General features: G+C 38.4%; 1 protein-coding gene across 1 annotated transcript in view; it reads left to right on the top strand.

The window, feature by feature from the left end:
- The window catches only part of LOC109050073, a 33,122-nt gene extending 8,049 nt beyond the window's left edge, over positions 1-25,073 (top strand). The window contains exons 22-76 of the mRNA XM_042714924.1: positions 92-334; positions 416-592; positions 688-833; positions 930-1,020; positions 1,398-1,787; positions 1,881-2,007; positions 2,107-2,225; positions 2,449-2,645; positions 2,765-2,948; positions 3,042-3,207; positions 3,298-3,422; positions 3,550-3,858; positions 3,968-4,171; positions 4,261-4,557; positions 4,697-4,801; positions 4,907-5,002; positions 5,835-5,969; positions 6,293-6,310; positions 13,479-13,679; positions 13,788-13,931; positions 14,011-14,167; positions 14,278-14,305; positions 14,398-14,503; positions 14,756-14,848; positions 14,936-14,999; positions 15,091-15,189; positions 15,272-15,375; positions 15,779-15,917; positions 16,008-16,126; positions 16,555-16,704; positions 16,794-16,964; positions 17,047-17,356; positions 17,447-17,523; positions 17,610-17,815; positions 17,996-18,119; positions 18,203-18,339; positions 18,427-18,682; positions 19,540-19,782; positions 19,864-20,040; positions 20,139-20,284; positions 20,379-20,469; positions 20,552-20,941; positions 21,020-21,146; positions 21,233-21,351; positions 21,456-21,652; positions 21,812-21,995; positions 22,222-22,387; positions 22,775-22,899; positions 23,085-23,393; positions 23,488-23,691; positions 23,781-24,077; positions 24,165-24,269; positions 24,420-24,515; positions 24,616-24,750; positions 24,968-25,073. Coding sequence (XP_042570858.1) covers positions 92-334; positions 416-592; positions 688-833; positions 930-1,020; positions 1,398-1,787; positions 1,881-2,007; positions 2,107-2,225; positions 2,449-2,645; positions 2,765-2,948; positions 3,042-3,207; positions 3,298-3,422; positions 3,550-3,858; positions 3,968-4,171; positions 4,261-4,557; positions 4,697-4,801; positions 4,907-5,002; positions 5,835-5,969; positions 6,293-6,310; positions 13,479-13,679; positions 13,788-13,931; positions 14,011-14,167; positions 14,278-14,305; positions 14,398-14,503; positions 14,756-14,848; positions 14,936-14,999; positions 15,091-15,189; positions 15,272-15,375; positions 15,779-15,917; positions 16,008-16,126; positions 16,555-16,704; positions 16,794-16,964; positions 17,047-17,356; positions 17,447-17,523; positions 17,610-17,815; positions 17,996-18,119; positions 18,203-18,339; positions 18,427-18,682; positions 19,540-19,782; positions 19,864-20,040; positions 20,139-20,284; positions 20,379-20,469; positions 20,552-20,941; positions 21,020-21,146; positions 21,233-21,351; positions 21,456-21,652; positions 21,812-21,995; positions 22,222-22,387; positions 22,775-22,899; positions 23,085-23,393; positions 23,488-23,691; positions 23,781-24,077; positions 24,165-24,269; positions 24,420-24,515; positions 24,616-24,750; positions 24,968-24,988 — 8,946 coding nt within the window. The 3' untranslated portion in view covers positions 24,989-25,073. The remainder of the gene's footprint in view (positions 1-91; positions 335-415; positions 593-687; positions 834-929; positions 1,021-1,397; positions 1,788-1,880; positions 2,008-2,106; positions 2,226-2,448; positions 2,646-2,764; positions 2,949-3,041; positions 3,208-3,297; positions 3,423-3,549; positions 3,859-3,967; positions 4,172-4,260; positions 4,558-4,696; positions 4,802-4,906; positions 5,003-5,834; positions 5,970-6,292; positions 6,311-13,478; positions 13,680-13,787; positions 13,932-14,010; positions 14,168-14,277; positions 14,306-14,397; positions 14,504-14,755; positions 14,849-14,935; positions 15,000-15,090; positions 15,190-15,271; positions 15,376-15,778; positions 15,918-16,007; positions 16,127-16,554; positions 16,705-16,793; positions 16,965-17,046; positions 17,357-17,446; positions 17,524-17,609; positions 17,816-17,995; positions 18,120-18,202; positions 18,340-18,426; positions 18,683-19,539; positions 19,783-19,863; positions 20,041-20,138; positions 20,285-20,378; positions 20,470-20,551; positions 20,942-21,019; positions 21,147-21,232; positions 21,352-21,455; positions 21,653-21,811; positions 21,996-22,221; positions 22,388-22,774; positions 22,900-23,084; positions 23,394-23,487; positions 23,692-23,780; positions 24,078-24,164; positions 24,270-24,419; positions 24,516-24,615; positions 24,751-24,967) is intronic.
- Positions 25,074-25,644: the final 571 nt, after the last annotated feature.

Here is a 25,644-nt window from a genome sequence, read left to right as displayed (position 1 = left end):
ATGATTTAATTATTATTAAAATGTACAACAAAAATTTAGAGTTGCAAAGACATTAAAATTAATGCAAAGAATTTTCTGTATCTGTAAACAGGAGCAAGATAATCTTTGCGATGCTGAGGAGAGATGTGAGGGTCTGATCAAGAACAAGATCCAGCTTGAGGCCAAAGCCAAAGAGCTGACTGAGAGACTGGAGGATGAAGAAGAAATGAATGCTGAGCTGACTACAAAGAAACGGAAGCTGGAGGATGAATGTTCTGAGCTCAAGAAGGACATTGATGATCTTGAGCTCACTCTGGCCAAAGTGGAGAAAGAGAAACATGCCACTGAGAACAAGGTCAGTTTTCAACACTGAACATATCTGAGATGTAAGATTGGTTTGCTAGGAGTCTCCTGATACAATTACACAATTCTTTAGGTTAAAAACCTGACAGAAGAGATGGCAGCTTTGGATGAGATCATTGCTAAGCTGACAAAGGAGAAGAAAGCTCTGCAGGAGGCCCATCAGCAAACGCTGGATGACCTCCAGAGTGAGGAAGACAAAGTCAACACTCTCACCAAAGCCAAAGCCAAGCTGGAGCAACAAGTGGATGATGTGAGTGGTTTGTTGATATTTCTATTTTAAATTAAAAATGTATGACATTTTCCATGCAAGAAAAGAAAATGCTGAACAAAACATTGTCCTTCCAGCTTGAGGGTTCCTTGGAACAGGAAAAGAAACTTCGTATGGATCTGGAGAGGGCAAAGAGGAAGCTCGAGGGAGACTTAAAGTTAACCCAGGAGAGTGTGATGGACCTGGAAAATGACAAACAGCAACTGGAAGAGAGGCTTAAAAAGTGTGTTTTCCAGGGGAGAGAAATAATTTTACAACAATACTAATAACAATCTGAGTCCTTATTAATATATTTTATTAAATATTTTCTGCAACACAGGAAAGATTTTGAGATCAGCCAGCTCAATAGCAAGATTGAAGATGAGCAGGTTATGGCAGCCCAACTCCAGAAGAAACTGAAGGAGCTGCAGGTAAAATTCAGCATTCTTAAAAGTGACGTGACGTGACGTGACATACAGCCAAGTATGGTGACCCATACTCAGAATTTGTGCTCTGCATTTAACCCATCCAAAGTGCACACACACAGCAGTGAACACACACACATCATGAACACACACCCGGAGCAGTGGGCAGCCATTTATGCTGTGGCGCCCGGGAAGCAGTTGGGGGTTTGGTGCCTTGCTCAAGGGCACCACAGTTGTGGTATTGCCGGCCCGAGACTTGAACCCACAACCTTAGGGTTAGGAGTTAAACTCTCTGACCACTAGGCCATGACTTCCCCCGAAAGATTACTTAGTCAGAAAGTTGGGAATTCTAGCTTTAACTTTGATTTTCCTTACTATACCAGGCTCGTATTGAAGAGCTTGAGGAAGAGCTGGAGGCTGAGAGAGCCGCTCGTGCCAAAGTTGAGAAACAGAGAGCAGATCTGTCCAGAGAACTGGAGGAGATCAGTGAGAGGCTGGAGGAGGCTGGTGGAGCCACTGCTGCCCAGATTGAGATGAACAAGAAACGTGAAGCCGAGTTACAGAAACTACGCAGAGACCTTGAAGAGGCCACTCTGCAACATGAGGCTACCGCTGCTACACTGAGGAAGAAACATTCAGACAGTGTGGCTGATCTGGGAGAGCAGATTGACAACCTTCAGAGAGTGAAACAGAAGCTGGAGAAAGAGAAGAGTGAACTCAGACTGGAACTGGATGACGTGGTCTCCAACATGGAGCAGCTTGCTAAGGCCAAGGTGATGATTTCTTTCCATGTTTTCTTGTGTCATTAAGAATTATGCTGTCAGTTTTAATCATCCACTGTTCTGCTTCAATTTTGTTCAATACAGGCAAACTTGGAGAAAATGTGCAGGACCCTAGAGGACCAGATGTCAGAATATAGAACAAAATACGAAGAAGGACAACGCAGCATCAATGACTTTACCATGCAAAAAGCTAAATTGCAAACCGAAAATGGTATGTACTCTGATAGGATATCACTTTATTTGTTTTTTTAGACATATTCCCAAGATCTCACACTACTTTCTGTAATGTAATGGTTATAATTCTATCTAGGGGAGTTTTCTAGACAACTGGAAGAGAAGGATTCCTTGGTCTCTCAGCTAACAAGAGGCAAGCAGTCCTACACTCAGCAGATTGAGGACCTCAAACGACAACTAGAGGAGGAAATTAAGGTATTTTATTTTTTCAAAGTATTACATGTACATTTAATCATTTATCCAAAGCGACTTTCAAATGATTGCAAAAGAAGCAATCAGTACAACAAAAGAGCAACAATATATAAGTGTTGTGACAAGTCCCAGATAGTCTAATGCAGTACAAGTAGCAAGTTTTTTTCTTATTTTTTTTCTTATTTTTTTCTTATTACTGTTAACTATAAATTTCCAATGGTCATAGGCTAAGAATGCCCTGGCCCATGCAGTTCAATCTGCTCGTCATGATTCTGATCTGCTGAGGGAACAGTATGAGGAGGAGCAGGAAGCCAAAGCTGAGCTGCAGCGTAGTCTGTCCAAGGCAAACTCTGAGGTGGCTCAGTGGAGAACTAAGTATGAAACTGATGCCATCCAGAGAACTGAGGAGCTGGAGGATGCTAAGTATGAAAAAAGAAATACAGTATTTCATAAAGTTCGACTGATCTATAAACATCTTGTTCCTATTGAAAGACAAAAGCCTCACTAAGTTGTTTTGGAACTTCTTCTGTTTATTCATAAAGGAAGAAACTGGCCCAGCGTCTGCAAGATGCAGAAGAAGCTGTGGAAGCAGTCAATGCTAAATGCTCCTCTCTGGAGAAGACCAAGCACAGGCTGCAGAATGAGATTGAAGATCTAATGGTGGATGTGGAGAGATCCAATGCCGCTGCTGCTGCTCTAGACAAGAAGCAAAGAAACTTTGACAAGGTGAATAAAACACGCTTACTGTATATAAATAATCTTTCATTATTCATCAAGCTCCAATGGTAGCTAACCAAAGTCTCTGAAACTATCAAACAGGTCCTAGCTGAATGGAAGCAGAAATATGAGGAGTCTCAGAGTGAGCTGGAAAGCTCCCAAAAGGAAGCCAGATCTCTGAGCACTGAACTGTTCAAACTGAAGAACTCCTATGAGGAGTCTCTGGATCATCTGGAGACCATGAAGAGAGAAAACAAGAACCTCCAAGGTGCCCGTTGTTTATTAGTCATCTAAGAATTGATGTATCACAAACTTTGCTTTTTATGCATTAACCTATATTACCTTTCTTAAAAAACAGAGGAGATTTCTGATCTCACTGAACAAATTGGTGAGAGTGGAAAGAACATTCATGAACTAGAGAAAATTCGTAAGCAGTTGGAGCAGGAAAAAGCTGAAATTCAAGCAGCTCTGGAGGAAGCTGAGGTATATCTAGATATCTTATTGTTGATATTTTTAGTGTTATCTGTGTATTAATTCAAAAGAAAACAATTATGGGTATTCTAATAGAGGTGAACATGCTTTTTAATAACTAAGTTAACTGATCTGTCAGGGCTCCCTGGAGCATGAAGAAGGAAAGATCCTTAGAGCTCAACTGGAGTTCAATCAGATCAAAGCTGATATTGAACGTAAGCTGGCTGAAAAAGATGAAGAGATGGAGCAGTCCAAGAGGAACCAGCAGAGAATGATTGATACCCTTCAGACCTCACTGGAATCAGAGACTCGCAGCAGGAATGAAGCTCTCAGACTGAAGAAGAAGATGGAGGGAGATCTCAATGAGATGGAGATTCAGCTCAGCCAGGCTAACAGACAGGCATCAGAAGCCCAGAAGCAACTCAAGGGTCTTCATGGACATCTTAAAGTATGCCAGAATTGTTTTTTTGTTTTGTTTTTTACCAAAAATGTGTAATGCAAAACTGAAATCTTAAAGAACTGCAGTCTTTTCATTTATAAAAATTTGTACTTTACAGGATATCCAACTGCAGCTGGATGACGCTCTGCGCAGTAATGATGATTTCAAAGAGAACATCGCCATTGTGGACAGACGCAACAATCTGCTGCAGGCTGAACTGGATGAGCTGAGATCCCTGGTGGAACAGACTGAGAGAGGAAGGAAACTGGCTGAGCAGGAACTGCTGGACGTCAGTGAGAGAGTCCAGCTCCTGCATTCTCAGGTATGACACCTCTGTACTAGATAACCACAAGTAAAACCCTCACAATATCATCTAGAAACTATATGAATGTCAATATCGTCTATGTTTAGAACACCAGTCTGCTGAATCAGAAGAAGAAGCTGGAGGGAGATAATTCTCAGCTTCAGACTGAGGTTGAGGAGGCAGTGCAGGAGTGCAGGAATGCTGAGGAAAAAGCCAAGAAGGCCATCACTGATGCTGCCATGATGGCAGAGGAGCTGAAGAAGGAGCAGGACACCAGCGCTCATCTGGAGCGCATGAAGAAGAACATGGAGCAGACCATCAAGGACCTGCAGCACCGTCTGGATGAAGCTGAGCAGATCGCCATGAAGGGAGGCAAGAAGCAGGTCCAGAAACTGGAAGCCAGGGTTAGTTTATCATACTCTTAACAATGGTCTTAACAATGCCTTTTCTTTTCATACATCTTGTATGTTTGTTGTTATTTATGAATATATGTACTTAGAGCTTCAGAATTGGTCAGTTTTAAAGTATTTTGGATTTCTTTAGGTGAGAGAGCTGGAAAATGAGGTGGAGATAGAACAGAGAAAGGCGAGCGAGTCTGTGAAAGGAGTGCGTAAATATGAAAGACGCATCAAGGAGCTCACCTACCAGGTCAGTTTCTCTGATATATAAATGTCTTTTTATTCATGCAAAGATTTTATGAAACAACACAAATAGTGACAAAGTCAATTTATGCCCTATGACTAACAAATACAGACTGAGGAGGACCGTAAGAACCTGGCTCGTCTTCAGGATCTGGTGGACAAACTCCAGCTGAAGGTCAAGTCCTACAAGAGAGCTGCTGAGGAGGCGGTATGTTAAAGTTAATTTCAGTTACAATGTATTTACCAAATTAGTTTATTTATCTTAATCTGTAGACTCAAAATATACCTACTCCACCAGCTGAGTCTGGCCCCTCAGTGTTTTTCCCTTCACTCCCTTAACAGCTTCATGAAGTTTTCTTTCTAAGCCAAAGTTATATTTAGCTTGCTCACTGTAAACTTTCATATAGCTTAAAGGGTCAGTTCACCCAAAAATAAAAATTCTGTCATTAATTACTCACCCTCGTGTTGTTCAAAACCCGTAAGACCTTCGTTCATCTACGGAACACAATTTAAGATTCGAAGCTACGAGAATACATTTTGTGCAAAGAAAACTAAAATAACGACTTCATTCCACATTTTCGCACATTGCCGTGAATGTGCATCCACAAGTGACACACTAGAGACGAAAATGTGAAATAAAGTTGCTATTTTTGTTTTCTTTGCACAAAAAAGTATTCTCGTAGCTTCGTAAATTTACAGTTGAACCACTGATTACACAGACTACTTTGTTGATCATCTTGGTACATTTTTGGACATTGAACGTGGTAGTTACCTTGCTGTCTATGGGAGGGTCAGAGAGCCATCTGAATTCAACAAAAATATCTTAAATTGTTTTTCGAAGATGAACGAAGGTCTTACGGGTTTCACGAGGGTGAGTAATTAATGACAGAATTTTCATTTTTGGGTAAACTAATCCTTTAAGCATGATTACCATGATTTTCTGGGTTGAATCGATTTGGATTGTGATTATATTAAAATAAAACTGTCACTTGATTGCTTGGCATAGAGTTGCTTGAGAAAATATCTCCATGTGTTTTCAGGAGGAGCAGGCCAATACTAATCTGGGCAAGTTCCGTAAGATTCAGCATGAGTTGGATGAAGCAGAGGAGAGGGCTGATATTGCTGAATCTCAGGTCAACAAGCTGAGAGCCAAGAGCAGAGACACCAGCTCTAAGGTAAATGTTTGTTTTCCGCATACAAATGTTAAATGATTTGGCAGATGTGATGCATAAACTCTTAAGCAAACTAAATGAACTATTTGACTGTGTCAACCACCTACACATAAATGTTTCAATAACTTTTGTGGAAAACAATATCCTGTTGCAACAAAAACCTTGATAAGCAGAGCTAATGGCAACTCCATTGAGAAACATGTTAGTGCAATTAAATTTTGAAAGGAACCATTTAATGAATCCTAAACAACAATTTCCATGGGCAAAATTTATTAAATTTTCTAATAAGATAGATTAATCTTACGTCTTTTTTCTCCCTTGAACAGAAAGGACATGATGAGGAATGAAGCTCTGCCATCTCTCAAAATATGTTGTGTCTCTTTGAATCCATTAGTTTCTAGATTAATAGAATAAAGCAAATGTGCAGATTAAACTTTTGCCACATTGTGTTATTCAAAACTAAATTGGCATCATCACATAACCAAGTCAAATCAAAGAGACCAAATACTTGCTTAGACCTTTTTGATCAGGCATTAGCTGACTACTAAAAAATTCTCATTTTGTCAAGATATGGTGTTCTGGTTCATGAAGTCATGAGCAATAATGGATTAGTAAAAATGTCTGCAATATAATCCACATTTATGGCAATGAAATCCACAATAACCATGCATTCACACCACCGCTGAGAGTGTCAAAATTCGCTCTGGTCGCCCTGCCAATAACGCTGTAGAAAGATTTGTGGACGCTCTGACGATCGAACGCTTGGTCTTGTATTCAAAGGAGCTGCAAAGAAAACAAGCATGATGAATCTTGTACAGACTGACCACAAGTATCATATAAATTAACCTCATGAAATATTTTAAATGTGGAAAAAACTTAATTATAGTTACATGCAGTGGTCGACCGATATTGGTTTTTTAACAGCCGATGCCGATATCTTGGAAAGCAGGGTGGCCGCTGGCCGATATAAAGCTGATATAATTGTATTTAATGTCACTGAAAAAAAAATATATATATACTAATTTTTTTAAAGGTAAGTGGTTGCAAACAATTTATTTTAGCTACATTTAATAATAAACATTTTTTGTAAGTTAGTCCACTAAATTTGTTTATTTAAATGTAGCTAAAATAAATTGATTGCAACCACTTACCTTTAAAAAAATTTGTAAATTCAATGAATCATTTTTATTCAATGCATTTAAGAAATTTGAAATCATTTGAAATGGGTAAAAAAATAAATGTGTAAAATAAACATGCTTGTACTTTAAGTGACAAAGTATTTTGCACAGATAAACAATTATTTAATAAAAATATAAATAAAAAGGAAGTAAACACTGTAACCAAAAGGGCACTCAGTATTCTGGGAAGTTTGTGTGCATTAGAAATCACATTTTTTTCAAATAAAGCCAAGGTAACACTCATTTTATATACAGCACACAGTGAAAATGACATGAATATGACATTGGGCAAAAGCATGAAGCGCAGCATAAAATCACGAGTTTAAAGTTTGTCGCTCGCGCATGTCAGTGAAGCTGAACTCTCCTCCTGTCACCATTCAATTCACACGGACCGACCATCACACAGAGAACACACGATCATGCAGGACACACATCCACACTTCATAAGATCTCACAGCTGGATCAGACTAAGTTTGCAAGGTTTTTGAAATTAGATGTTCATCAGTCATTCAAAGATTTGTTTAAATGATGTAAAAGTGTATCGGCTGAATGCTGACATCAAACGAGAAAGTATTATAATGTTTGCCTTTCTATTACTAACAATATAAAAAAGCAATCGTTATAGTACTTTTTTGTATATATTTTAATTCCTTTGTTCAACCATTCTATCTGATTATTAGACAGACGTCTATCAGTATTAGACAGAACTGTTAACAATAACAGCAAACAAGAGGGAGAATGTGAGCACTGTGTGTTCAGGCGATGTGTCCTCAGCGCCGTCAACATAAAGGTCTGTCGGGCTGTCATAATAAAAGTCCCGCCATGAACGCATCGGCCAAACAGAAAAACTTATCGGCCTTGGCGATATATCGGTCGACCACTAGTTACATGTTTGCTTACGAAATAAACCCATAAAAGCCATTTGTGTGGTGTGTTTCTGTGTTCATTGTTAAGTGCTTACTTAGTCTAATTTCAACATGCAGTTTATAGGAGACGTTTACTAGCCTTGGTCTTTAATTAATATTAACATTAATTTTTGCGCAGCCTACAATACAAACTGTCCTGGTTGAAGTGTAGCCTTAATGCAATTGGTCAAATCAATGTTGTTTTTAGCAAATTAATTGCATTTGCGTTGAAAAACTAACGTTCTAGCGTGAAATGCTTGGGAACTAATGTGATCGGAACCAATGTTTATAGGACTTCGTTATTCGGAATCCTCTCAAGCGGAGGACTTCTGCATTCTGATTGGTTGCCGCCCAACCGCGTCATAGCTCGTTACCATAAAGTTGACCTGACTTCAACTCTCCTCGATGCCTTCACCGGCCAAGACTTGCCGGAGCTAGCTGCTGGCTCACATTGTAAATGAATGAGTTCCGGCCACTTTAACGCTCTCGTCAGCGGTGGTGTGAACGCACCATAACGCAGATCATTCTCCTAAAACAAAGTACCATTAACATTAAAAAGAAAGGTCAGACCCTTAACATACTGAACATGTAAATAAATACATAAATAGATCTGTAGATAACACATGTAGTTAACGTACCTTTTCTAATCATCAAATAAAAAAACTAAGATTTCTAGGAGCAAAAATGTTTCAGATGAGCGAACTGTCCAGTACAGAACTACTCAATGGTTAGGATGGATGTGACAAGTGCCTGTTGTTGCTCAAGGTGATGCAGTGGCTCCGACAGACGTGTTGTATAAAGTGGTGTCGGGGAAGGGAGGGGCTTACTCAACACTTGAGAGGATGAAGAAAGAGTAGTAATTTTAACACTTGTCACTTGTGCTATATTAAGAGCTCCAGAAAGCTTAGCACATACTATACATGAAAGGAGCCGCTGATGCACATACTGTACTGTAAAACATCTTTAGGCAGTAAAAGAGGTTTTAAGGATGTAAATACTTGAACATAGAAGCTTGACAATTTTTAATAAATTGGAGACTATTTGTGCATTAACCCCTTTGCGGTCAAAGATCGTGAACGGCCCCAGATTATTGTTGTTTCACTTTCACAGCATGTTAAACATCACACTCTGGACAAACTGTGCAATCAAACTCTAGCTTCGATATTTGACCACTGTTTTGATGAAACATTGTTACTGTAACTTATTAATTTATGTCAGGAGTGCAAAATAATAAATCCGTTATTATGTCAAAATCTGTATAGAAATTCACCATGCATTTATATTCAGTCACGTCAGCAGCGGTTTATTTGTATTCACATAGATTAACTGAACAGCGTCAACAAGGGATTACAGTCCAAAGATGCATGTACATGGAGAGAGATATATAGATATATTTACGCTTGTTTACTTCACATTTCTTCAGACAGAATCATCTATTCATTTTCCACTGATTAATGCAATCTAATGAAGCAGAAAATTTTTGATAATAGTTGGGTAAATGTATACTGGGATTGAAGCGATGTGGCTTGGTAAACCTTGAAATACCAGAACAAAGGCTAATAATGGCTGAATAAAAACAAAAGAATAATGATAATAGAATAATGCAGATAATGTCTCATACCTAGCCGATGTGTGAAAGGCTCGTTTCGTGAGAACAATAGAATTATGAATGAGGCAGTTTGCGGAGCCAAAAATGAGAAGACAGCACACAGGAGAGTTTTCAGGGGACATAAATCAATTTTATTAGCCTTTTATTAGCCTTCTCTAAAAACACACATGACATGGTCACAGTTTTAGAAATTATATTATAAATTTTCAAATGAAGCATTAGTAGACTTGTGGCTTTAGCTTCATTATGTTTCTAAAATCATATCCGACATCAACAAAAAATTGTATACATTTAAAAAAATATGTTTTTAATATTTTTATTTTCATGTTTGAGCTTATATATCTTTATTATCATAACAGTCTGAGTAATTCTGATTCTTGAACAGTAGACTTTGAAGTGTCAGCTTTGTGAACATATGTTGATTATGTATCTAGTCAGCAACCTTTTTATTTTGGGTATATCATTTGTGTCTCCATGCCAAAAATAGGGGGTGAAAGGTAAGGGGTTTTTAACATTGTTGAATAAGATGTAGCCTTAGCTCTTAAAAGGTCAAGGTGGTTAAACAATATGCCAAGTACGGCATTGAGGAGGCATTGTTCTCCCTCAGTAGGTCATGTAACTTAAGTAGTAAGAGTTCCAGTAATGGACGTCTACAGATGAGACGTGTCCTACATACTGTGTCTCAAAGCATGACACAACCCTTGCTGATATCTTCCATCATAAAGGGGCTCAAATGAATTTAACAGGTTATCTTTGTCCTCAAGGCTGAAGTAAAGGAAACAATGCCATGCAAACAAAACAACTTGAAGGGTGACCCACGGTCAGCTCTCTGAGGGACAGTAACAGACATCAACCACATGAACCATTGCTCAGAAGCATATGGGGGCTATTTGTAAACTTTTCAGCATGGGTACACAATGCAGCAGATGCACGATGCATTTAGACTTGCACTAGTCAGAGTGCCTTTTTGTTTTGATATTCTTTTTAGATACATGTACAAATTGATGTTGATATTTAAAATATCCACTGCACACTGAATTCTTTCGATAATCCAGTCTATTATGTACAATTGCAGTGTACAGCCACCAGAGGGTGTCATTCAGTGGTCAATTATATCAAACTGTTAAGCAATATACAATGCTTTCAAAAAGCGAGACCAGTAAATAATGCAAATTTTATATTCTTCTAAATACATTCTGGTGTTTAATACAAGTGGCATAACAATTGTAAACAAATTTCAGAATTTCTTTTGAAGTGGCAAACGTGAAGTGAAACGCAAACCCCGATGATCTTTTTATCCAGAATGATTTGCGAATGTACCAAAGAGCACCTCGTGCTTCAGTTTAAACAGAAACTATACATGATCAATGTCACATTTACTGTAGTGGCCAAGAAGTAGTCTGAAACATTTTCTCATTTAGCTCTGTTTCAATTTTTCTAAAATCATAACAAAAAAAAATTAGATTTTCAAACACTGATTTTCAAATGTGGTCTCAAAATTGTGTTATTTTACCATCCCTGAGAAACTATTATAGTTTTTATTAATATTTTTAAATATTATTATTATTTTATGTTTTCATTTTAAATGTAGCTAGTTTTAGCGATTATTTTTAGCGAGAGTTTAAATGTCTATATACTTTATTTAGTTATTTTAGTACATCATTAAACTAAATTAAAATGAGAAATGTCGCCTTGACACCTAGTTGAAATAAAATAATTTTACATTTTGTAATATTTTATGCCAGTTAGTTTTTATTTTAGTTCAAGCAACACTTTTTTATGGTTTTAGTTAACTACAGTAACCTTGTTTTGAATATAGCACTAAAACTATAACAAGAATCATATCTTTTGGCTCAATCTGACACTCAATTAATTACATTTACTTCAGCCTTTTAATAAAATGATTAGAAGCAAAACTGCTCAGAAGCAGCAGAGGACAAAAGGCCGTGACACATTAGACTCCTATTTAACCCAACAGATGCAAGACCATTCTATTCCAATGACAAAAGGAAGCTCCAATTACAAATTAACCATAAGGTTGCACTGTTTCTTCCATTCTTATTCCTGAGTGCTGATAAACAAGGGTTAGTAGACAGCTGAGAATGAAGTGCTGTAGAGGATGAGGGGCCTAGAATAGATTGCAAAAGTGCTAAAACTAAGTAAGGTGCTTGTTACGAGGGTGCAGAATAACAGGGACGAGAGTTCAAGGCAGGCTAATATCCTCACAAAGGTCTTGAGTAAAGGCTCACGTGGCTCCCCAACAAATCAACACTGTAGAGTTGACAATACAGAAAGTGATTTGCAGTTAAAGTGGTTAGTTTGAGCTGCTCATCATGCTCTTTCTGGAATAATAAAATGAAAAAGCACCCCTAAAAGTTACCTGCTCGACTGCTGCATTCACAATATATTCACTTCTGTAAACATACAAATTGCTTTTTGTATCTCACAGAATCAGTTTAATGCATTTGTTTTGGGAATCTTTCAAGAGCTGGAAGATTCTTGAAGAACAAATGGATGAACTTGAATGAAGCTTTTGTTCGTTCCAATGACTGCACTTGAACTTGTTACAACCTGTAAACCACAGATGATGGATATATCAACTGCGTAGTCAAGAAAGGTCACAGCTACAAACAAGAACAAGCAAGAGTCGCAGCTGTCTCTGCATTAGGAGAGATAAAAAGGTCACAAATATCCATTGTTGCCATTACAGCTGTCTATTGACAATTGTACTGTTCCCTGACAGCCATCTTGCTCGTGAGGCATTGTTACCTTGTCTTTATCCTTGAGCTCAAAGATAAACCTGTGACATTCCCAGTTCTCTTTGAGGACAGAAAATGACACAGTTCTAGAAAAGCATACTAGCGCAGCTGAAGCATATCATGTGTACGTGGAAAGAAATATCTGCACTATACATAATGTGAGACAAAGCATTGTCTGCATTGCAGGCCGTTGTTGCTGGAATCTGTTAATTAAGCTTTGTATGATTATGATTTGATCTAAAAAGATTGTGTGTGGCAAGATGAACTATGGTGCACTTCACACAAGAGTTTCCACTTCTGTAATGTTTTCTGCACATGAAAAAATTCAGAGATGTTGTAAATTTGGCTAACGGAAGTAACTACAAATCATGAAACATGCGCATATTTAACTACTAAAAAAACTTTTGTAAAGAGGAAAAAATAACATATCTTGGAAAAAATAACATATACATATGGGACAAAAATAGCATCATTTTGATTTAGATCCTTTCTGATCTTTCATGTTTCGCCACACACCACATGCTGAGCTGCTGTGACTGACACAGACATTTTTTTCAGGCACCCAAAAAAAGCTACACACACAAGTGACCCAGGCCAAATACAGAGTCAACGTCACAGTCATTGTGCCTCTATATAAAGCGATACGTAACAACACAATGGTTCAAGCTCACATCATTGTACCACCTAAAGGTAAGATGGTTTGTGTTTGTTAACATCCAATCTTTGATGTACAGCTGCAATAATTTAGATTAAGTTGTTAATGAGGACTGAGAACAGTAGAATAGGATGAATGTTTATTAATGATGCTTATTCTTTTAATTGCAAGGACTTGGATTTTTCTTGGATTTTGTCTGGTAAGGCATGCTTTTATCCAATATTTTCATTTTGTAGCTTGTTAACTGACAGATCAATAGATGATTAGAAATATTAGGTATAGCTCATGATGATAATTATTACCTTTATTTGTATGCACCAATGTAGATTATATATATATATATTATTCTAAACAAGTTTTGTAAGTTCAGAGAATCTTGTCTTCTTTGCCTCAGTCTGACTGAAAGATGGGGGATGCCCAGATGGCAGAGTTTGGACCTGCTGCTCCGTTCTTACGGAAGTCAGACAGGGAGCGTCTGGAGGCCCAGACTCGCCTCTTCGACATGAAGAAGGAATGCTTTGTTCCCGACGTTGAGGTTGAGTACGTCAAAGCCTCCATCATCAGTAGAGACGGTGACAAAGTCACTGCTAACACTGAATTTGGAAAGGTATGGTTTAATATCTCTTGTTTATATACAGTAATGGTGTCAATGTTGAGTACCTACAGAAGTTCTTTAGATTTGAGGTTTGAAACATCTTTTGTATGATTTCCACAGACAGTAACTGTGAAGGAGATTGATGTTCATCCACAAAACCCGCCAAAGTTTGATAAAATTGAGGACATGGCGATGTTCACCTTCCTGCACGAGCCCGCTGTGCTGTTTAACCTCAAAGAGCGTTACGCAGCCTGGATGATCTACGTGAGTGAAGTCCTAAAACACTCAGACGTTCACTTTATCACGTATGAGCAGATCTGAAGCTGCTGTGAATCTCTTACAGACCTACTCTGGGCTCTTCTGTGTAACTGTCAACCCCTACAAGGCGCTGCCGGTGTACAACCAGGAAGTCGTCGTTGCCTACAGAGGAAAGAAACGAACTGAGGCTCCTCCTCACATCTTCTCCATCTCTGACAACGCCTACCAGTACATGCTGTCAGGTGATGACTTGTAGTATTTATTTATGTTTTTTTTTTGTTTTGGGACATTTATATTTCAATGTGTAAATAAATTTCAAATGCCAACTTTCTTGTTTGTTTCTTTCTCACAGACAGAGAAAACCAGTCTGTCCTGATCACGTATGTAATACACATGACATTTCTCCTTTCACCAATATTTTCTTTCTGTGCTGCATTTTATCAGCCTTTTAATTTAATGTTTTTATTCTTAGTGGAGAATCCGGTGCTGGAAAGACTGTGAACACTAAAAGAGTCATCCAGTACTTTGCCAGCATTGCAGCAGCACCAACCAAGAAGGATGCATCAATGGAGAAAAAGGTGCTTAATCGCCAGAGAATCGTTTATATTGGATGAATGAATATACCTTTTATATAGCATTGCATACAAAAAATAATTATTAGTTAATGATGTCTTCATAAGTTAAGTATTAGTCACAATTTCTTCCACTGTGACTTAGATTATTTATGGATTACTACTATTATTATTTTACAAGACTACATAAAACAATGTCATATGTCAATGGTATACCAAAGGTTTTACACAATTATTAATAAAATGTAATTTTCACAGGGTACTCTGGAGGATCAAATCATCCAGTGTAATCCTGCTCTGGAGGCTTTTGGTAATGCCAAGACCATCAGAAATGACAACTCTTCCAGATTCGTAAGTGGGGTTCAAATTGGTGTACATATTTGCTTCACAGTCTGTTGTATGAGCATGTTATATATTGTAGTCTTGCTCTATTCACAGGGTAAATTTATCCGTATCCATTTTGGAATCAGTGGAAAGTTAGCTTCTGCTGACATTGAGACTTGTAAGTACTCTACTCCCCAACATCATTCCAACAATCACACATTGATGAAATGGATCTGTTTTGTTATTCATCTATGCATCAATTCATTTAGATCTGCTGGAGAAGTCTCGTGTCACTTTCCAGCTCAAGGCTGAGAGAGACTACCACATCTTCTACCAGATCCTGTCTCAGAGAAAACCAGAACTGCTGGGTAAAGTTACCCGTCATACTCATGAACATTTAATGTTTTTAGTCATTTCTGTGTTCGAATCTATGTTCCCATTTCTCCTTAGAGATGCTGCTCATCACCAACAACCCCTATGACTACGCCTTCATCTCCCAAGGAGAGACACAAGTGGCATCTATTGATGACCGTGACGAGCTGATGGCCACTGATGTGAGTGTTTGTTCACACATTGACAGTTCACAATACAAATTATCATGTTATAAAATATTAGAAGAAATAATCCACCCAAAATCTTAAATTCTGTCATGAAGACTTTGGATAATGTGACATGCAGTAAAAGCATATAATGATCAGGGGCTACAAAGCTCCAAAAAGTAATGGTCCACACAACTTAGGATAATTTTGTGTAAGAGCATTAACATGTTGGAAAAAAACATCTCCTTTTCTGCTCCACAGAAGTCTGTCTGTCATGCAGGTTTAGAATGACTTGATGACTAAATGATTCTCAATTGTGGCCATCTATTGCTTTAAAGAGTTTAAAGGAAGACTTTTAATGAACTTGTCAAAAAGAAGAATATTAAGCATTTTGACACGTTCTGTATATTTACTGCAGGAAGCGTTTGATGTGCTGGGCTTCACTGCAGAAGAAAAGGCAGGCATCTACAAGCTGACCGGTGCCGTCATGCACTACGGCAACATGAGGTTCAAGCAGAAGCAGCGAGAGGAACAGGCAGAGGCTGATGGGACTGAGGGTCAGAATAAATTGCAATCTCAACTTTATAAATGGAAAAAGAGTCTAAGATATATTAGATTCATAGCTCTGTATTCTTTTTAACATGTAGATGCGGACAAAGTCGCATATCTGATGGGCCTGAACTCTGCTGATCTCATCAAGGGTTTGTGCCACCCGAGAGTCAAAGTAGGAAATGAGTGGGTCACCAAGGGACAGAGTGTCCAGCAGGTAAAAAATAAAAAGAATACTTGGTAACACTTTACAATAAGGTTCATTGGTTACTTTTGGTAACATGAACTCAGAATGAACAATACTTCTACAGCATTTATTAATCTCAGTTAATGTTAATTTCAACATTTACAGATGCATTATTAAAATCAAAAATTGTGCTTGTTAACATTAGATAATGCACAGTGAATTAACATGAACCTACAATGAACAACTGTATTTTCATTACCTAACATTTACAAAGATTAATAAATACTGTAATAAATGTATTGTTCATACAGTTAATACATTAACTAATGGAATCTTATTGTAAAGTGTTACCAAATATTCTAATGGACATTAGACTTATATCTCTCACATCACTGAAAAATCATTCTGTAGAGTTTGCAGTGTGTAAAATTCAGCAAATTTAAAATTTCCTTTGTCAGGTGAACTACTCTATTGGTGCTCTGGCAAAGTCAGTGTACGAGAAGATGTTCTTGTGGATGGTTGTGAGAATCAACCAATCCCTGGACACCAAACAGCCTCGTCAGTACTTCATTGGTGTGCTGGACATTGCTGGATTTGAGATCTTTGATGTAAGATTACATCTACTTATTACTGTTATTTAAGCCCTTCAGTTTTTTCTACTTCGCCATTGTGATTATACAATATATTCCCCCTGCAGTACAACACGTTTGAGCAGCTGTGCATCAACTTCACTAATGAGAAGTTGCAGCAGTTCTTCAACCATCACATGTTTGTGCTGGAGCAAGAGGAATACAAGAAGGAGGGTATTGAATGGGTGTTCATTGACTTTGGCATGGACTTAGCGGCTTGTATTGAGTTAATTGAGAAGGTGGGTGAATATTAAATGAACATATTGTGTATTTTTTAGTCATACAGACATATTGACCATCACAATCTACTACTCATTTTAGCCCATGGGTATCATGTCCATCCTTGAAGAGGAGTGCATGTTCCCCAAAGCCAGTGATGCAACATTCAAAGCTAAGCTTTATGACAACCACTTGGGCAAAAGTCCTAACTTCCAGAAGCCCAGGATTGTCAAGGGTAAACCAGAGGCACATTTCTCCCTGGTTCACTACGCTGGCATTGTTGACTACAACATCTCAAACTGGCTGGTGAAGAACAAGGACCCTCTCAATGAGACTGTTGTCGGGTTGTTCCAGAAGTCCACCATGAAACTGCTTTCTGTCCTATTTGCTAATTATGCTGCTTCTGATGCAGGCAAGTACACACTAAAATGTGAAATGAACATATGGTAATCACTTATTTTACTATATAATAGCAACAACAAAAATATTATGTATTTCACAGATTCTGGAGGTAAGAGTGCCAAAGGAGGTACCAAAAAGAAGGGTTCTTCATTCCAGACAGTGTCAGCCCTCCATAGGGTAAGATTATTTAATAATATAACACTACTTTTTTATCACATAGTTGTACTGCATATAAATTCAAATCCTCTGTGGTCTACCAACAGGAGAACCTGAATAAGCTGATGACCAACTTGAGGTCAACTCACCCTCACTTTGTGCGTTGCCTGATTCCCAATGAGACTAAGACTCCTGGCGCGATGGAGAATCCTCTGGTCATGCACCAGCTGCGCTGTAACGGTGTGCTGGAGGGCATCAGAATCTGCAGAAAGGGCTTCCCCAACAGGATCCTGTATGGAGATTTCAAACAACGGTAAGTATGAAACTAAATGTCTTTTATGTCCTTCAAAATAATTTTATGTGTGATTCTAAGCTATTGCAAATTTAACCAACTCTGTGTGCAGCATTTGCTAGAAATAAACATAAATACATATGTTAAAAAATGTATGCACTAAAAGCATAAAATGATTGTTAATGTGTTTCTTTTTTGTAGGTACCGGATCCTAAATCCAGCTGCTATCCCTGAGGGACAGTTCATTGATAATAAGAAGGGTGCAGAAAAGCTTCTGGGTTCTCTGGACATTGATCACAGCCAGTACAAGTTAGGACATACTAAGGTATTTTTATATTAACAATAACTTTTTTACAAAGGCACTGTTCTATTTTCATTCTTTTTGACACAAAATTCTTTGCTATTCAGGTGTTTTTTAAGGCTGGTCTTCTGGGTACTCTTGAAGAGATGAGAGACGACCGTCTTGCACTTATTATTACTGGAATTCAGTCCAGATCTCGTGGTATACTATCAAGAATGGAATTCCAGAAAATTGTGGAGAGAAGGTTAGTTTTCAGCTCTTCATACATTAATCTTTTCTGTAACTTGCAATTTATAATATATGACTGAACATTCTTATTAAATATCTACAGAGATGCCTTGCTTGTGATTCAGTGGAACATCCGTGCCTTCATGGGTGTCAAAAATTGGCCCTGGATGAAGCTCTACTTCAAGATCAAGCCTCTGCTGAAATCTGCTGAGACTGAGAAAGAGATGGCCAACATGAAGGAAGAATTCCTGAAGTTGAAGGAGGCTTACGCCAAAACCGAAGCTCGCAGAAAGGAGCTTGAGGAAAAGATGGTTTCCATTCTCCAAGAGAAGAATGACCTTCAGCTTGCAATGCAGTCTGTAAGTTCACGTCGGACTAAAATTCTGCACTTATTACTTTATACAAGACCCACTAGAGCAGATGCTAATAGTTAGTATGCTTGATACAGTTGCGTTCATACAGGATATCGTTTTTTTAAAGGGTCATGAAACCAGACTACATTTTCTGAGATTTTAGGAGAGGTGTTTGTGTTGCACATCATAGAAGACAATGTTAGCATACGATAATTTTTGGAGAATTTAAAAATTTTTTTTGCATTATTTTCATCTTCTGGGTTTAAAATCTACATCGTGTTGACGTCACAATTTGTGACGTGGCAAAGGACGATAGTACATCGATGACATGTCGGTGTCTTTTCAATTTTTCATGAGACTGCATGTTCTTGTCCTATGAGAAGACGCTTCACTTTATTATTCACAACAGCATGTGCTGATTTGCTATGACAGACGCTTCAGATTTTTAAGTCATTGTTGGTTGTTTAAAAAATATAATGGATAAACTCATGCGTTTTCTGTGACAGCATGGCAGCGAGAACGCTAGTTGATTTCTCTTTCGCATCTCCTTGCATTTAAACAGACACATATAGATAAAACTGTCAAAATACCCATCTCAATAATCATTCAGGAAAACGCAGTCAGTTTTGTATTAACTGAACGAATAATCTATATTTAATTTATACAGTGAACACTATGCAGTTTTGAGAAAGACGGTTGGTTGTTTTAATTTTTCAATTCCTCAGAAAGTGGCCAGGTTCTAGAGTGGAGAGGTTTAATCACCAGTGGGTAAGGGGGCTTGGTCCATGTGAAATCATCTATGGGTGACATCCCCTCCCCTTGCTGAAATAAGCCTGTATTTATTTTTCTCCCCTCTCTGATAGGAGCAAGATAATCTTGCAGATGCTGAGGAGAGATGTGAGGGTCTGATCAAGAACAAGATCCAGTTTGAAGCCAAAGTCAAAGAGCTGACGGAGAGACTGGAGGATGAAGAAGAAATGAATGCTGAGCTGACTGCCAAGAAACGAAAGCTGGAGGATGAATGCTCTGAGCTTAAGAAGGACATTGATGATCTTGAACTCACTCTGGCCAAAGTGGAGAAAGAGAAACATGCCACTGAGAACAAGGTCAGTTTTTAACAATGAACATGTCTGAGATGTAAGATTGGTTTGCTAGGAGTCTTCTGATACAATTACACAATTCTGTAGGTTAAAAACCTGACAGAAGAGATGGCAGCTTTGGATGAAATCATTGCTAAGCTGACCAAAGAGAAGAAAGCTCTGCAGGAGGCCCATCAGCAAACCCTGGATGACCTCCAGAGTGAGGAAGACAAAGTCAACACACTCACCAAAGCCAAAGCCAAGCTGGAGCAACAAGTGGATGATGTGAGAGCCACAAAACATAACACTAGAATTAAATCAATTGCATATTTATTTTTAAATATAATTATTTATTATTTATGATTATTTTGGATGAAATTTAGCTTGAAGGTTCTCTGGAACAAGAAAAGAAAATTCGCATGGATCTTGAGAGAGTTAAAAGAAAGCTTGAGGGTGACTTGAAGTTGACTCAAGAGAATTTGATGGATTTAGAAAATGATAAGCAGCAGATGGATGAGCGGCTAAAGAAGTAAGATATATTATATATTATAAAAGCTTTAGAATCCTAATTTAATATTAAAAGAGATTTTAATCCATTTTGTGTCATCTTATTTGTTTGGCAGAAAAGACTTTGAGATCAGCCAGCTCAATAGCAAGATTGAAGATGAGCAGGTTATGGCAACCCAACTCCAGAAGAAACTGAAGGAGCTGCAGGTGAAATTCATCATTCTTAAAAGGTTACATAGTACGACAGTTAGGAATGCTGGCATTTACTTTGGTTTCCTCACATTACCAGGCCCGAATTGAAGAGCTTGAGGAAGAGCTGGAGGCTGAGAGAGCCGCTCGTGCCAAAGTTGAGAAACAGAGAGCAGATCTGTCCAGAGAACTGGAGGAGATCAGTGAGAGGCTGGAGGAAGCTGGTGGAGCCACTGCTGCCCAGGTTGAGATGAACAAGAAACGTGAAGCCGAGTTACAGAAACTACGCAGAGACCTTGAAGAGGCCACTCTGCAACATGAGGCTACCGCTGCTACACTGAGGAAGAAACATTCAGACAGTGTGGCTGATCTGGGAGAGCAGATTGACAACCTTCAGAGAGTGAAGCAGAAGCTGGAGAAAGAGAAGAGTGAACTCAGACTGGAACTGGATGACGTGGTCTCCAACATGGAGCAGATTGTAAAGGCCAAGGTGAGTAAGAGAAATGATGGGATAGCTTATGCGTTGTCAGTAAAAGAAAGCAATCAAATATCATATATTTAATCTTCAGCAAACCTGGAGAAAATGTGCAGAACTTTGGAAGACCAGATGAGTGAGTACAGAACCAAGGCTGAGGAAGGTCAGCGCACAATCAATGACTTCACCATGCAAAAAGCCAAGCTGCAAACTGAGAATGGTAAAAGCACAAAATATTGCTATATAACCTACTGTGCCATAGTGATCATTTAAAAAAAATCTAAATTTTTTGATATTGGATTTCAGGTGAACTGTCCAGACAGCTAGAGGAGAAAGACTCCCTGGTCTCTCAGTTGACCAGAGGCAAGCAGTCCTACACTCAGCAGGCTGAAGACCTCAAGAGACAGCTAGAGGAAGAAATCAAGGTTTCCAAAATCTCATTCTCAGCTTTTTTTTTTTTTTTTTTTTTGCAAAAGATTTAAGCAATTAGATAAAAATTCACTGGAACCAAATCTTTGTTTGTCCTTAGGCTAAGAATGCCCTGGCTCATGCAGTTCAATCTGCTCGTCATGATGCTGATCTACTGAGGGAACAGTACGAGGAGGAGCAGGAAGCCAAAGCTGAATTGCAGCGGAGTCTGTCCAAGGCAAACTCTGAGGTGGCTCAATGGAGAACTAAGTATGAAACTGATGCCATCCAGAGGACTGAGGAACTGGAGGAAGCCAAGTAAGAAACAAATATTTAAATCTTGAAGGAGTTTTGGCCTTTAGTAATGAGATAAAATATCTTTTTACTTTTCCGATGGGGTTCGCTGCCTATTAAAATTAAGTAATGAATGATGCTTCAGATGTTCAATATATTTGGTATTTTGATTATTTATAATAGGAAGAAACTGGCTCAGCGTCTGCAAGATGCAGAAGAAGCTGTGGAAGCAGTCAATGCTAAATGCTCCTCTCTGGAGAAGACCAAGCACAGGCTGCAGAATGAGATTGAAGATCTAATGGTGGATGTGGAGAGATCCAATGCCTCTGCTGCTGCTCTAGACAAGAAGCAAAGAAACTTTGACAAAGTAAGGGAAAGAGAAAGTACCTTGAAAAGCAGTGACTCACAGTTGCCATATAATTGCAAAATGAAATGAAGCATGTAAAATAACAATAATCTTCAGAAAACTGTCAATGTTAAATTGATATTAATTTAAGTTTCTAACTATGGAGAGGGTCCAGTACTATTCTTTAACTGAAAAATACTTGATTAAAATGGTTCTGCTCTTATTAACATTGGTAACTTTAAACCAGGTTCTGGCTGAGTGGAAGCAAAAGTATGAGGAGTCCCAATCTGAACTGGAAAGTGCTCAAAAAGAAGCTAGATCTCTGAGCACTGAACTCTTTAAATTGAAAAACTCATATGAGGAGTCACTGGACCACCTTGAGAGCATGAAGAGGGAGAACAAGAATCTCCAAGGTAAGGATGGTTTTACAACTCCAAACCATTAGTTTAATTCCTTTTATTTGTGAGGTCATATGTTAATTTGGTGGCACTTTAGTGTAGGAACCAGTTCTCACTATTAACTAGTTAGCATGCCTATTATTAGCAAATTGGCTGTTTATTAGTACTTATAAAGCACATATTCCGCATGACCATATTCTACATCCCTAATCCTACCCAATGCCTAAGCTTAACTCTACATCCCTTATCCTACCCAATGGCTAAAGTTAAACATAACTACCTTACTTACCAATAATAAGCAGCAAATTAGAAGTTTACTGAGGCAAAATTCATAGTTAATAGTTTGTTAATAGCGAGAATTTGACCTTAAAATAAAGTGTGACCATTATTTCTATTGCACAGAGGAAATCTCTGACCTTACTGAGCAACTTGGTGAGAGTGGGAAGAATATTCATGAGCTGGAGAAACTTAGGAAACTACTGGAGCAGGAGAAACAAGAGATACAAAGTGCTCTGGAGGAGGCTGAGGTAAAACAAAAGCAACCCACCAATTCATATTCAGTTGTTTTTTTTTAAAAAAAAAACTAAAACAAGGAGATGTTTAAAACAATTGGTTATTCAAGATTATTTTAAGGGAGGTGACCTCCTACCCCAAAACAAAAGGTTACACAAAAATGCGATCTCAGTAATAACACCCCTTTTTCTCTTCATAGGGTTCCCTTGAACATGAGGAAAGCAAGATCCTTAGAGCTCAGCTGGAGTTCAACCAGATCAAAGCTGATATTGAACGTAAACTGACTGAGAAAGATGAAGAGATGGAGCAGTCCAAGAGGAACCAGCAGAGAATGATTGATACCCTTCAGACCTCACTGGAATCAGAGACTCGCAGCAGGAATGAAGCTCTCAGACTGAAGAAGAAGATGGAGGGAGATCTCAATGAGATGGAGATTCAGCTCAGCCAGGCTAACAGACAGGCATCAGAAGCCCAGAAGCAACTCAAGGGTCTTCATGGACATCTTAAAGTATGATGAATCTTCGGTTCATATTTGATGACGCTTACATGAAATAACATTTTGTTCTGCAGTCTTTTTCATTTGCACATCTTGCACTTCACAGGATTCCCAACTGCAGCTGGATGACGCTCTGCGTAGTAATGATGATTTCAAAGAGAACATCGCCATTGTGGAGAGACGTAACAATCTGCTGCAGGCTGAACTGGATGAGCTGAGATCCCTGGTGGAACAGACTGAGAGAGGAAGGAAACTGGCTGAGCAGGAACTGCTTGACATCAGTGAGAGAGTCCAGCTCCTGCATTCTCAGGTATGACACCTCTGTACTAGATAAACACAAGTAAAACCCTCACAATATCATCTAGAAACTATATGAATGCCAATATTGCCTATGTTTAGAACACCAGTCTGCTGAATCAGAAGAAGAAGCTGGAGGGAGATAATACTCAGCTTCAGACTGAGGTTGAGGAGGCAGTGCAGGAGTGCAGGAATGCTGAGGAAAAAGCCAAGAAGGCCATCACGGATGCTGCCATGATGGCAGAGGAGCTGAAGAAGGAGCAGGACACCAGCTCTCATCTGGAGCGCATGAAGAAGAACATGGAGCAAACCATCAAGGACCTGCAGCACCGTCTGGATGAAGCTGAGCAGATCGCCATGAAGGGAGGCAAGAAGCAGATCCAGAAACTGGAAGCCAGGGTAAGCTGCTTTTAGAAACAAGTCTATTGTGTTTTCTGTAAAATGCTCATTCTGTTTGATTAGCTAAATTTCTTACACATCTGTTAGGTGAGAGAGCTGGAAAGTGAGGTGGAGATAGAACAGAGAAAGTCCAGTGACTCTGTCAAGGGTATTCGTAAATATGAAAGACGCATCAAAGAACTCACCTACCAGGTAGGAAAAATATTGCCTACAAGCAGCTTTTGCCTTGGATTATTTGATTGATATTTACTATATACATAAAATGTATTCAATTTATTTAATGCAATTTATAAAATGCATACATATATTGCATGTACTCAAAATATTTTTTGCTTTGCACAGACTGAGGAAGACCGAAAGAATCTAGCTCGCCTGCAGGACCTAGTGGACAAACTCCAGCTGAAGGTCAAGTCCTACAAGAGAGTTGCTGAAGAGGCTGTAAGTATACTTTTTCCCCCTAGGGTGCCATCATATGATCATATGCAATTATTGTATATGGCTAATTCTGATCACAAATACCTTTATGTATATTCTATAGGAAGAACAAGCCAATTCTAGTCTGGGCAAGTTCCGTAAGATTCAGCATGAGCTGGATGAAGCAGAAGAGAGAGCTGATATTGCTGAATCTCAGGTCAACAAGCTGAGAGTCAAGAGTCGTGATACAGGATCCAAGGTAAGAGCAGGCAAAAATAAACACATGGTTAAACTAACTGATATATAAATCTCTAAATCTGCACTCTTTAGTTAATGCAAATGCATTTGGCTATGTAGCTGCTGTGGCCATTCAAAAACAAAACAAACAAAAAAACATCCATGTCGATTACTTATGTGTTGAGTTCAAACCATTTTGAACTGGATTAGGTTAACATTTTTTTTTCTTTTCCCAACAGAAGGGGGCTGATGAGGAGTGAAAATATTTGCTAGATCTCGGCAAACATGGATTGCTGTGATGATCTCTTCTGTAGTTCAGTAGAATAAAGAATACATGCAAATGAATACTTCATCTACTTTTGTCGTTTTTTTAACCATGCAGACATTGCAATATCCCAACATGATCCTGTACACAACAGTAAACCAGTTGTCTGAATGTACTGCATGTGCAACAGAATAGGCTAGTCTACTCTCAACTCTAATTCAAACTAAATAGGAACATTTCTTCAACTGACCTTTGAAGTAGAGTCAACTATACAAAGGGACGGGGTATTTTACCCCAGTTTTACCAAACTACTGTAAACCACACAACGCAGATTAAGTTAGAAACCACTGAACATCACATATTACTCTAACATAGCTCAACCTCAGGGATAGGGTTGGGTATCGTTTGAATTTTATCGATTCTGATTCTTATCGATTCCTAGTTAAGATAAAATTCCAATTAAGATAAAAAATCCAATATAAAAAATTCAGTCAAACATTTATTCTGTCTTTTTACAAAGCATTCTATTGCAGCTGAATAACGAGTAAAAATCAGCCAACGAAACACTGCAAGAGGAATTTTTCCTATGCTTTTTACAAAAAAAAAAACAGCAAGATTAATATAACATTAATGTGTTAAAGACAAGTAAAC

This window comes from Cyprinus carpio, chromosome A24, assembly GCF_018340385.1.
Source record: "Cyprinus carpio isolate SPL01 chromosome A24, ASM1834038v1, whole genome shotgun sequence".
NCBI lineage: Eukaryota > Metazoa > Chordata > Actinopteri > Cypriniformes > Cyprinidae > Cyprinus > Cyprinus carpio.
This window is presented reverse-complemented; position numbering and strand designations above follow the sequence as displayed.